General features: G+C 56.0%; 1 protein-coding gene across 2 annotated transcripts in view; it reads right to left on the bottom strand.

Annotated features, from left to right (window-relative positions):
• The window catches only part of Sbno2 (strawberry notch homolog 2), a 45,211-nt gene that overhangs the window by 7,598 nt on the left and 25,512 nt on the right, over positions 1–12,101 (bottom strand). The window contains exons 1-11 of one of the 2 annotated variants that reach the window (XM_026785133.1): positions 10,236–12,053; positions 7,595–7,756; positions 4,621–4,704; positions 4,290–4,386; positions 3,824–3,978; positions 3,605–3,738; positions 3,429–3,519; positions 3,195–3,338; positions 2,313–2,430; positions 1,903–2,008; positions 1,514–1,667 (exon numbers count right to left, since the gene is read on the bottom strand). In XM_026785133.1, coding sequence (XP_026640934.1) covers positions 1,514–1,667; positions 1,903–2,008; positions 2,313–2,430; positions 3,195–3,338; positions 3,429–3,519; positions 3,605–3,738; positions 3,824–3,978; positions 4,290–4,386; positions 4,621–4,704; positions 7,595–7,756; positions 10,236–10,280 — 1,290 coding nt within the window. In that variant the 5' untranslated portion in view covers positions 10,281–12,053. Of the gene's footprint in view, positions 1–1,513; positions 1,668–1,902; positions 2,009–2,312; positions 2,431–3,194; positions 3,339–3,428; positions 3,520–3,604; positions 3,739–3,823; positions 3,979–4,289; positions 4,387–4,620; positions 4,705–7,594; positions 7,757–10,235; positions 12,054–12,101 lie in introns of those variants that run through there. The other variant, XM_005359083.2, reaches the window with a different exon arrangement.

The following is a 12,101-nucleotide window of genomic DNA, read 5'->3' as shown; positions in this document are numbered from 1 at the left end:
GTATCCTAGGGCTGCAGGAGGCTGCAGGAGGCAGGGTTTCGTGTATCCTAGGGCTGCAGAAGGCTGCAGGAGGCAGGGTTTCGTGTATCCTAGGGTGGCTTTGAGCTGGATATGCAGTCAACAATGACTTCATTTCTGATCCTCCTGCCTCTGCCTCCCAAGTGCTGGGATGACAGGCCTGCACCCCATACCTAGGTTTCAGAGTTTCTACAGGACAGGGGAGCTCAAGGCCGCCTGGGCACCGTGAGCACCATGTCCAGTCATCTCTGCCAGGTCCTGAGCAGGGTCCCTGGTCTCCACACACTCCCTGCTAGGAGTCCCACTTGTCTCATGATGTAGTCCGGAGTTCTCTGGGAACAGTGCTGGGCCTGAAGAATCGAGAATGTTCACTGGAGGCCACAGGGACAGGCACCATAGATGCCCGCTGATTCCCAAAGGGCTATTCTCAGCATGGCTCTGCCAGGACCATGCATTTTTGGCCTTTTGTTTTGTTATGTTTTGAGACAAGGCTTTCCTATGTAGCCCAGGCCTCCTGAGTGCATGGTGGACAGCAGTGTGCCACCACACGGGTCAAGCCTTGCATACACTAGACATGCTGGGGAGGACGGCACACGCCTGTCACACCAGTACGTGGAGAGCAGAGGGAGGAGGGTCCAGGGTTGAGGACCTGTTGCTGAGAGTGTGTGGGAACAAGAATCTGTCCATACAGAGCCCATAGAGGCGGGACACAGTCACTGGCTCCACGTCATCATCTAGTGCAGCATCCCCTAGGCTGTGGAGGCAGGTCTGCCAGCGCCACAGTACCACACTGGTGGCTGAGGCAGGAGGATTGCCAGAACTTTGAATCCAGCTGAGCTATAGTGAGAAAGGATAGTCTCAGAAATAAAAGTAAAAGTGATGGGGCTGGAGATGGAGAGATGGCTCAGTGGTTAAGAGCACTGACTATTCTTCCAGAGGATCCAGGTTCAATTCCCAGCACCCGCATGGCAGCTCACACCTGTCTGTAACTCTGTTCAAGGAGAGCTGATGCCCTCACAGAAACATGCAGGCAAAATGCCAAATACACACAAAAATCATGAAAGAAAGAAAGAAAGGAAGGAAGGAAGGAAGGGAGAAAGAAAGAAAGAAAGAAAGAAAGAAAGAAAGAAAGAAAGAAAGAAAGGAAGAAAGAAAGAAAATAAGCCTGGCAGTGTTGGCGCATGCCTTTATTCCTAGCACTTGGGAGGCAGAGATAAGCAGATCTCCATGAGTTCGAGGCCAGCCTGCTCTACAGAGATATAGGACAACCAGGGCTACACAGAGAAATCCTGTCTCGAAAAACAAACAAAAGTAAAGCGAATAAAACTAAAGAGCTAGAGCAGTGCAGGCTCAGGCCAGACAGCCCCGAGAGAGCAGTGCAGGCACGGGCTCTGGAAAGCACTGGCTCCAATATAGAAACAACATCTATGGGATGGCGTGACTGTGCAACACAGATTAGGAGGAGGAACAGAGGTCCCTGTTTACCCCAGCTTACCAGCCGGGCTGCCCGATTATAGACCTGCTCGAAGGCGGGGGACAGTGGGATCTCCTCAATGCGGAATGTAACTCCGGAAAAGCTGAGCTGGCGTGCGATGTACATGCCACTGACCTTCATGTCCATGGCCACAATCTCCATGGCGCCCACTCCCCTGCAGACAGATGGGCAGAGGGTAAAACACAGCACATGGCAGAGGCCCTGTGGCCATGAGAAAGACACAAGGCTGGGCCTGGACAGACCTGTATGGCCAGAGGGGAGCCTGGCAGAGGACTTAGGAGAAGGGCTCATCTTTCTGAGAGGACAGGAGGTGCTAGGCATGTGTGCATCAAGGGCCCTCAGGATTCCTGGCAGGGACAGCCATCCCCACAAGCAGAGCAGGGGCTCACCTCTTTTCAATGGCGTGCAAAAACTCCTCAAAGGTCCGGAAGGGTGTGCCCTCGCCCCAGATGCCCAGGCGACTCATGTAGATCATGTTGCGGGGCTCGGAAGCACCTAGGGATTGGTTGGAAGCAGGGAGCCGAGTGAGGTACAGTGTCATAACCCCAGGGAAGTGGGGAGGCCAAGGGAAGAGAACTGAAGTCCTAGGGAACGTGTCCAGGGGTACCCTCAAGGTCAGGCAAAAGGTGGCATGGAGACAGGAAGCTCCATATTTGCCCCAGGTGCCACTAAGCAGAAAAGGTACAGATCGAAGTTCTGTGCACAGCTGGCAGGACGTCCCCATTCCTGTGTAGGTGTACCAGAGGCCACATATGTGATGGAGCTTGCCCACCCAGCTCAGCTGCTGCCCCCGTCCCACCTGTGGCGCTGGCGTACACCACTCTGGCCTGGGGCAGCTTGCTTTGCAGGTCTAGCACAGCCTTGCCCATCTTGGTGGAACTGGCATTCTTGGCTTTGTGGCACTCGTCAAATACAATCTGGGATATGCTGGGTTAAGGAATGCTCCGGAAGGATGGAAGGTGTTCTGTCGGTAGGTGTTAAAGGGCACTGGGAGTGGGGCAATGGAGCCTATGGAGGCTTGCTTGCTCAGCAGGCAGGAAGCTGAGTTCCATCCTCAGCACCACATAAGCCAGGCCTAGTGGTGCCTGCCTGCCACAGCAGCCCCTGCTGAGGGAGACCCTGCCTAAAAAAACAACAGTGTGCCAAGGGGACATGGCTTAGCAGAGCACACGGTAACCACAGCACCAAGGAAAGAACACACTGGGTAGAGGCTCTTGCCACAGCAAGCTCAGGGCCACCACTCCTGGTACATCCCTGCAGGGCCAGCGGCATTCACCACGGGCATACATTGTGTCCTGGGTCCTGTGGGCTGCCCACATGGAGGAGCCCCAGCATGCGCAAGCTCTGTCCATACAGTCAGTCAGTAGCTCCAACACTATATATAGGGAGTCTGGTTGCTTACAGGCTTGCTAGGACCAGATCAGGAGGAGTGCGGAGGAAGGACAGTTTGCAGGTTCTACCCTATGCTCAGCCCTGATATCAGAACAGTTCTGAAAGGGCTATGCATCTGAGGTGAAGATGCAGGCCTAGTTGAACAGGGAGCTCACAACCATAGGTCAGTGCGTGCCAAGACCTCAGTGTTGCCTTGGTCCCTCCATTGCTCTCCGCTCCCAGGCTGAGCTGCTCTAGCCCCATGGCTCTGCCCTTCTCCGTGCCCATCCATCCACTGGCTGCAGGATACCACACCATCAAAGGCCTCGCCGCACCACTGCAGGATCTGGCGGAGGCGTGTGCGATGCTGCCCACCTGCCTGGCTTTCTCCAATCAGGGCAGAGTAGGTGGCAAAGAGGACACCCTCTGAGGTAGTGTTGTCACCGTACTTGATCTGTGGACACAGGTTCAGATGTGGGGATATGGGCAGGGACTCCTCTACTTTAGTTTCTTCCTTAGTAAAGGTCATCCATGACCTCCCTACCTTGCTCAATGCGTGCACCGCGATGCCTGGCGCCTCAATGTCTCTCAGGTCCCGCTCCGCATCATACTTGAGGTCATTGGAGGCACTGAACCTGGGGGAGAGACCTGGTCAGACACAATGCTGCCTGTCTCATGTTATCCCACCCACCCGGGACACCAGGTCAGGCAGGAACTCACCACAAAGCTTTCTTCCGGCCCCGCAGGTAATTCTCTACTATGATGCCAGCCACTGTGCGGCCCTTGCCCACGCCGGCTCCATCCCCAATCAGGAACCCAGCGCGCTGCCCACTGGGCAGTAGGACCTCATGTTGCTGTGGGTGAGCAGAGGTGAGTCAGGCCTGGGATGCAGGTGGCCTCCTTATGAGCCTGGAAGGGGTTGGGGGAGGGGGCTGGCACCTGGCAGGCGTAGGTGATAGCTTCCAGCTGTAGAGCAGATAGGGTCCCGTTGTCTGAGGTGGGTAGTGCCAGGGTGTAGGTGATGTCTGGGGGAGGAACACTGGACAGTGTACTGGTCTCCACTACACGATCTGGATGCTGTTTCCCAATCTTGGCTGGTGAGGGGACAGAGGGCAGAGTTGGCGCAGAATAAATAAATAGGGTAGAAGTAGCCAGCAGGATGCCAGGTGTACACTCTGCCCACACGACTCTGTCCTGACACCCGCACTAAGGACCAGGTGTGTGTGCACTCTGCACACACAACTCCGTCCTGACGCCTGCACTATGGACCAGGTGTGTGTGCACTCTGCACACATGACTCTGTCCTGACGCCCGCACTATGGACCAGGGAGGGGCCATGAGCCCTCGGGTTTACACAGCTGTCTTCCTAGGAAGCATCTCTATCCTGTCCCTGGCCCAGACTTACACTTGGACGGTACGTAGTCGGCATAGGTCTCAGCGTGGCCCAGTTCTTCTGCCTCCTCTTCCTCTTCTCCCTCCTCCTCCTCAGGCTGGCTGTGTGACTGCAGGGTGTAACATTTCAGGGTCTGTCCTAACTTGCAGTGACCCAGCTTTCCCCAGGGCAACAGCCATGCTGCGCGGAGTGGGCCGCGCACAGTGCTGTGGAGGGAGGTGGCTCCACCTTTTCCCCTAAGTGGGACTTCAGATTTCCAACTGCAAAATGGGCAGGGCTGCCCTGGACACTGGAGATGCCTTTAGAGCCTCTCTCTAGATCCCCAGGAGATACCCCAATTTACCTGGTAGCTGATGAGAAGAGGGGTGCTGGAGAGGGGGGTCACTGGATCTTCAAGAGCCGAGAATGGTTCATTAGGCAGTAACAGCTGTAGGGGACAGGAGGGGAGGATGTGAGCCATGGCGTCCTAAGCCAGTACCTGTATCCTTAGGTAACACTGCTCATTCTCAGGGCCAACCCCCCGCCCCCAACCTGGGACGGGGCAGATCCTGGTAGGACAGGCTGAGGACAGATTGTGTCCCTGTGGCATGTGGGGGACCATGAGGCAGTAGCCTCTGGGCAAAGGAGAAGCAGCCAAAAGGCAGGCAAACATCCCAGAGTGCAGACTCCCTTGGGAGGGCCTATCCATCTAGTGGCTAAGGAGGAGCGGTCCTGCAAGACCTCCTTAATGTCCCCAATACTGTGATCATACTCCAAATATCACAAGCCAGAGTCCTTTACAGGAGAGATGGCCCTGAGCCTCATCATAGTGACCTGGGACAGGACACACAGCCACAAGTGTCGAAGGGTCAAGATAGACAAATGGTGTGGCCTGGTCAGTGAGTTGAGTCTGTAGCCATCATAGGGGATGTGGCTTTTCTTTGCAAACGGATTCTCAATTCCCCAATCTAAACATAAGGATATATTTTAAAGACTTATTTGTTTATTTATTTATTTATTGGTTTTTCCAGACAGGGTTTCTCTGTAGCTTTGGAGCCTGTCCTGGAACTAGCTCTTGTAGACCAGGCTGGCCTCGAACTCACAGAGATCTGCCTGCCTCTGCCTCCCAAGTGCTGGAATTAAAGACTTATTTATTTTATGTGTATGGGTGCTTTCCATACATGCGTGTGAGTGCATTGTGTGTATGCAGGCCTGTGGAGGCCAGAAGGTGCCAGCACCCCTGAAATTGGAGTTAAAGCCGTGATCCATCACGTAGATGCTGGGAATAAAGCCCGTAATGACAGTACAGTCCCCTTTGTTTGGCTGGTTTTTTAAAATAAAGGCATGTAGCCCAGGCTGGCCTCAAACCCTAAAATCCCAATCCTCCTGAGGGCTGAGGTTACAGGGACAACAGCACACCTGGTTCATATGGTCGGAGGATGGACCCCAGGCTTTGGGCAGGCCAGGGGAGCACTCTGCACTGACTGGCAGAGCAGGGACCGACTGCTCAGTGATTGCCCTGATGGCCCCTGCTCCTGATGGCAGGCGACCTTCAGCCCTAGCCTCAGCATCCTTGAGGGAGGACAGGAGTCTCTGGGGCACTGCAGGGACACTCACTGTCACATGTCCCCTGCTCTGCTGGGAACAAAGCCAGGGGTGTCGAAAGCCAGCGGAAGCTCGGGAAGGTTACAAGTCCACACTCAGCCCTGCTGCCTCCTTCTACTTCTTTTTTTTTTTTTTCTTTCTTAAATTAACAAAAACCCAAACAGACTGGTGGAGGTTCCTGGAAGGCTGAGTCATGTTCCGGCCTGCTGGGCTGGGGCAGTGCAGGGTGTTAGGTTTCGGATAGGGGCTTGGTCCACAGCAGCCTGACGCCTTGGGCGGGGTGGGCAGTACCCTGTGGCCTTGATCTCAGAAGGGAATGGTCACTGCAGCTCCTCACAGCAGGGGGGGGCAGCACACAGGGGCAGCCTGTCCTGATGGCCCCCTGCCAACTACACAACTGGCCTTCACCTCAGAGCTGCATGAGGACTCCCATCTGGGGACTCCTGGAAACATTCCTAACCTACACTCTCAAAGTCTACAGGTTTCCATTCGGAAGATCCCAGGAAGGCCTAGACTGGGGTTCCCTTGTATCACTAGAATTAGGGACCAGGTCAAGCTCAGTGAGGTTCCATCCATGCCAAGGGCTCCCCAAGTTGGAATGACCATACATGCCATTAGTGTCCTCTGGGGGCACTGCACCCTGCAGCCTGGGCACCCCAGTCATGTGCCTGCTGAGTTCTGGAGCCCTGTCTATGTGGAAACCCATCCACAGTGTGTAGAGCGAGAGAGGTCAGTCCCGGAAGCCAGGATGCCCTGGGAGACACTGTCCGGGGTCTCATGTGTCAGGGAGTCGTCTGCTAACTGTCTCTTCGTCCTGAACACGAGGCCAGGTGCTCTCTGTGAAGCACCCCGGACCTTGCCGGAATCTTAGCAGGGTCACTGACTGTAACTGCCCAGGTCAGGAGCAGCCCCTTGCGGTCACATCTGTCTTCATCCACACCTCTGGGGTCCACCGAGGGCAGAGTTCTTGGGGTGAGAATTGGTAACCTAAATTGCCTTTGGAACTAGTTCCGTAGACCAGGCTGGTCTCGGACTCACAGAGATCCGCCTGCCTCTGCCTCCCGAGTGCTGGGATTAAAGGCGTGCGCCACCATCGACCGGCCTAGCCTTGGCAGAGTTGAGAGGAGCCCAGGCTGTGTGAGACTCCAGCTCAGTAACAAACAGACACCAAAGAAAAATAAACTCAAACAGCTTTGTATCTCTCTTGGCTGCACCTGTTTCCAGCAGACACACATCTGAGACCCAGTTGTTAGGTTGGGAGCATAGGTCCCAGCCCCCAGGCCTGGTCTGGACTTCAAATCCCAGCAGGCCAGGTCCTGATCCCACCCCCACTCCTCAGGGTACTTAAGTGATCCCCCAAAAGAAGAACACGTGGTCCCCCTTTTTTCCTCCTAGGTGGTCGCGTTCCTGCGGCTTCCCGGTTTCCCCCTCAAGGCCACCCGAGAGCGCAGATCTCCCATTAAACCTGGATATTTTTTAATTTGGCTTGTTTTGATTTGGCTTGGTTTGATTGGGAATTTTTGTGTCGTCAGAGAGCTCACATAGGAAATATTCCTAATACCAGCAGGGTCATCTGGACGTGTAGTGGGTCTCTAGGCTGTGAAGATTGTTCCTCCAGCCTCTGGAGTACAGCGCCCCTTATAACCCAGGCCCAAGGAGGACAGGCCACAGCCCTCCCTGCTCCACCCATGTCACCAGAGTGGCTCTGGAGGTGCTGCCCTAGCCCTGCTGACCTTGCCAGGGGTGGCTGAGGTGGTGCTGACGTCCCAGATGGTGGACACCTCGTTGAGGCTGTCAACATGCATGCAGTCAGGCGTGTCCGGGATGTCTGACAGGGAATCCACAGAAGAAGAGAAGATGGAGGCATTGGAGAGGTCCTCGAGGCATGAGGGATCCTAGGGGAAGGCATGGGTGAGGCACTAGCTGGTGTGGGTCCTCAGGCAAGCGACAATGTAGCCTGCCACCCAGTGGAGTATGCAAGCCGGGAACAGCAGTGAAGTCCCACACAGCACAACATGGAGTGACCGTGAAGACATGGCACTCAGTGAGAACCCAGTGGTGACAAATGGATGGGATGAGTGCGGTGATGGCTAACAGGGATGGGATTTCGTCTGATGGGATGAAATGTTTTAGAAGTCATTAAATACACACACTTCACATGAGTGAGCTAAACGGAATACGGATCAAACCCAATAAGCTTAGGTTTGCTTGCTCTGGCCTCAAACTCATAGTAATCTTCCCTCAGCCTCCCAAGATGACAGGTGTGAGCCACCATCTCCACCTAGAGACCCTGAAAGCACTCTGCAGGTTGGGGGTCTCCATGCCCCTCCCACATCTCCAGCTTTACAGATGAGGGATTGAGGCCAGGGTGAGGATCCTGAAGGCCGGGGTTTGGGCAGAACTACCCTGCACCCCTGAGCCCTGTGGCAGGTGGCAGGTGACATCTGCCCTGAGGCATTAGGATCACACCAGACAGAGCCCCTCACACACCCTGACTCTGGGGTCTTGACAGTGAGCACTCCCAGGGTGCACAGCAGGCTCTCTGGACCACTGTCTGCAACAGAGGTGTGCTCAGAGAATGCCAGGGAGATGAGGCTGTACCACCTGGGTGGAAGTCTTGGTCCTAGGGTGGGTCCTAACTACCCACCTTCTCCATTGGTATGGGGACAGCTGCCAGTGCCCGCCCCTTAGTTGAGGCAGGCCAGGGCCATCTGGTTTTATCCAGGGAAGGAGAGGTATGTCTGGGTACCTGGCAGCTTCCTGGAGAAACCTGCATGAACTTGGGTTGCTATGGGGTTGGGCTTCATAGCCCCCACCTCCCAGGGCCCTGTGACCCCACTGCAGAGGTGGCAGCCTGCATTTAGGGACAGGAAAATGCACCATGGGCTCTCGAGACCCGGTTGGTTGTCCATCATGTGCTGGGAACAGGCTCGGACAGACAGACAGCCACAGCCTGCTCCCTGTGCCACCTCCCTGTCCCCAGCACAGCACCCAGTCTAAACCATGGGTTTAGATGGGGCAGCATGGCACAGCTCTGAAACATGTGGTCTCCAGTATGGCGAGAACAAGGAAGGAGGCAGAGGAGTCAGAAGAAGCCCTCGGGCATTGGGGCTGTATGTCTCAGGGCTCCCCAGAACACACCAGGGCGCCCAACACCCTCCCCACACACAGCCTAACACGTCAACTCAGGCCCATTCTGTCCCCATCTTCAGCTTCCCTGGGATGATCTCTGGAGATGTGGCTGGAGGAGGCAAACCCTGTCCCTTTCACAGTACCCTCAACCCAAGATGGGGACACTGCCAATTAAGGCTGGCCCAGGGAGGCAGACTGAGAGGGTAGGATGGCTTATGTCCTGAGGCATCACAGGACGGAGAAAGGAAGTGAGGGGAAACTGAGGCACTCTACACGGCAGACCACTGTGGTGTCAGCAGAAAGCCCCTCACTCAGTGTGATGCGCATGACACAGGGACAGAAAGTGAGGGGTCTGAGGAGCGCCGCGTCACCCTGGAACCCTAACTTTCTAAGCCAGTCTCACATTGCCCCTGCTGACCTCAGACCTGTCCTCCAGTGCTGGCGTGGTGGAAGAGCACTCACCTGGCACCTTCAACGCCAGTCTAAAACTTCGCCAGCAAAGCCAGTGAAGGACAAACAACCTGACACGACCTCCCTTAGGACCAGGGTTTCCAGGGGTCCAGGACATTAACTAATCACGGACCCACATTGGTGAGCTCCCCCACCCGCTGGAAATGTCCTGGGCCTCCCCTGCAGGATGATCTGAGGATGGGGTTCCCAGCGAGGCCCCTCTAAAGTCTATACCATGTAGTCCCTCCCTGATGGGTCTCTATTGGGTGGCACAAATGAGGAGGTCAGGAGGGTCCCCACTGTGGTCACTGGCTGCAGCATCTGATGGCCTGCTAGGGGGAGGGGAACTGGCAGGAACAAGCCCTAGCTAGACCCTCCTAGGCCACTCAGAGGTCAGACAGCAGACAGCTCCCAAGCCCAGGAGGGACCCTCCCTCGGTCGGACACACCCCTTCGGAAAAAGCCCCCCACCCCTTCTGGACTGGGAGACCAGAGGAAAGACGGCCTCCTGGCTCTACCTATCCCACAAGACCTGGCTGAGACTGAGTTCTGCCCTAGTCCAGGAAGAGGTGTTGACAAAGATCCCACAGGGGCTGAGAACATCCTCAACTCCCTTCCCCAGTCACCCCCGTGCTGGCTACTGCTCTAAAACTCTGGCACGTTCACTGTGACTCGCCAAGGAGAGTACAGCGTGGGCAGGGCTGGGGGCGTCCTGCCCCGGTTCTGCCACCTGTGGGAGCTCAGGGGCGCCACAGCTGGCTCTGGGTGGCCCTGCTGGTCCCTGGCTGGTTACCTTGTTGAGCGCGGCGAACTGCAGCCAGAAGCGCAGCTGCGACATGGTCAGGGTGTGGGGCGCTGAGCAGTGGCTGCCGTGTCCCCCTGGAAGAGCTGCCGGGGAGCACCAGCCTCATGACCACGGTGGCCGCAGGCTCAGCAGCTCTGCCGGGCTGGAGGCAGCAGTGATCCTGCCGGCCCCATTTGCATGAGGGTTAGTCACCGGCTCCCGACTTCCCCTAAGGCTGGGCTGAGTTTCAGGAAATGATGCCTGCCTGGTAAGTCAGGGCAGTTACTGGCAGAGTGTGGAGAATTACTGTAGGGGGCGGACCGGCCCAGAAGGGCTGTCAACAAAGGCGCACCCTGCCGGGCCCAGCGCCTGGTCTGGTCCTATTCTCCTGGGCCGTTCAACTGGGGTTAGAGGACAAAGCCTCAGTTTCCCCAGAACTACTGAAGCACTAGACCCTGTCTGTGACCCTCCTCCCCAAGGATGACAGGAATTAGGGGCTGGAGGGGGGCACTGTGAGAAGTTGGGCTAGGAGAACTGAGGCCAAGGCACCCCTCTATTCCTCCCTTAAGCTAAGCGGAGCCTCCCCAGCCCTTCATCAAACCGCATCCTTATCCTCAAGCTTCCTCAGCCCGGGCCACAGATGGTCATTCCTGGTGTCCCTGAAGGAGCTGGGGGATCACAGTGGTGTGATTCTCCCATGGGGCTACAGTCATTTACAGCTGCCCCTGGGGACTGTGGCCTCTCCTGTTGGAAGATGAGGTACCCCAGAAGAGGGGTCAGAGCTCCTGGGAAGAAGGCTGAGAAGCCCAGCAAGCAGGGTCCCATGCCATCCTGTCAGGACCACTCCCTTGGTCACCCAGGACAAAGGCCCCAGAAGCGGCAGACAGAGCAGACTCATGTTCCTGGCCCTCATCAAACCTAGCAACATCAGTCCTACCCAGAAGCCCCTGCACTGCATTGCAGATCGGTGCAGGCACTGAGCAAAGTGTCAATTCCAGTTAGCGGAGTGAAGCCAGGCACCGTGGAGCACCCTTGTCATCACCCCGAGAGGATGAGGCAGGAGGATTGGGAGAGTAGCCCAGGCTACAATGAAAGGCCCTATCTCAATAAACTGAAAACAGAACTGGCTGAGGAGAGTGGGGAGCTGAAGCCCAAGGACTCTGGGAAGCAGCCAGGGAGCTTCCTAGAGGGCAAAGCACTCACTAGCTAGGAGTTAACTCCACAAATGCATTTCTAGATCCTCAGGGGAAATTAGGAGCACCCAGCAGAGAATCACTGCGCACGGAAGGTGGGAACAGGACGCTTTGTCCACAGCCGGGAATATCACACAGCATGAGCAGGAGAGACCCCAGCACACGTGGCTTGGAGGAACCTTGAGGACACAGCACACACCATGTGGGACTCCAAGGGCTGGGGACGAGATGGAATAACCTGTCAGGGGACATGCTTTCCTCCGAGGAGACATGTGTTCTAGAACTGGAGAGAGGTTGAGGGCTGCCTGTGTCTGTAAATGCACTCTATGCAGCCAAGGCTAACCTGGAGCTCCTGATCCTCCCATGCTGGTGAATGGACACTGGAAGGACAATCTTTACAGCTGTGTGAGCTCTAGTTTAGAAAGAACTATTGGCCAGCACTCAGGAGGCAGAGGCAGGTAGATCTTGAGTACAAGGTCAGCCTGGGCTAGAGCTAGTTCCAGTACAGCCAGGGTTAAAAAGAAATGGGGGGGGGGCAATTTCAGGAGGACTGAGAATAACAGAAACAAGTAAGAAGCTGAAGTCAAAAACAACCCAAGCAGCCGGGCGGTGGTGGCTCACGCCTTTAATCCCAGCACTTGGGAGGCAGAGGCAGGCGGATCTCTGTGAGTTCGAGACCAGC

The sequence above is a fragment of the Microtus ochrogaster genome, linkage group LG1, assembly GCF_000317375.1.
Source record: "Microtus ochrogaster isolate Prairie Vole_2 linkage group LG1, MicOch1.0, whole genome shotgun sequence".
In the NCBI taxonomy this organism is placed as follows: domain Eukaryota; kingdom Metazoa; phylum Chordata; class Mammalia; order Rodentia; family Cricetidae; genus Microtus; species Microtus ochrogaster.
Note: the sequence above shows the minus strand (reverse complement) of the source record. Positions and strands in the feature narration are given on the sequence as shown.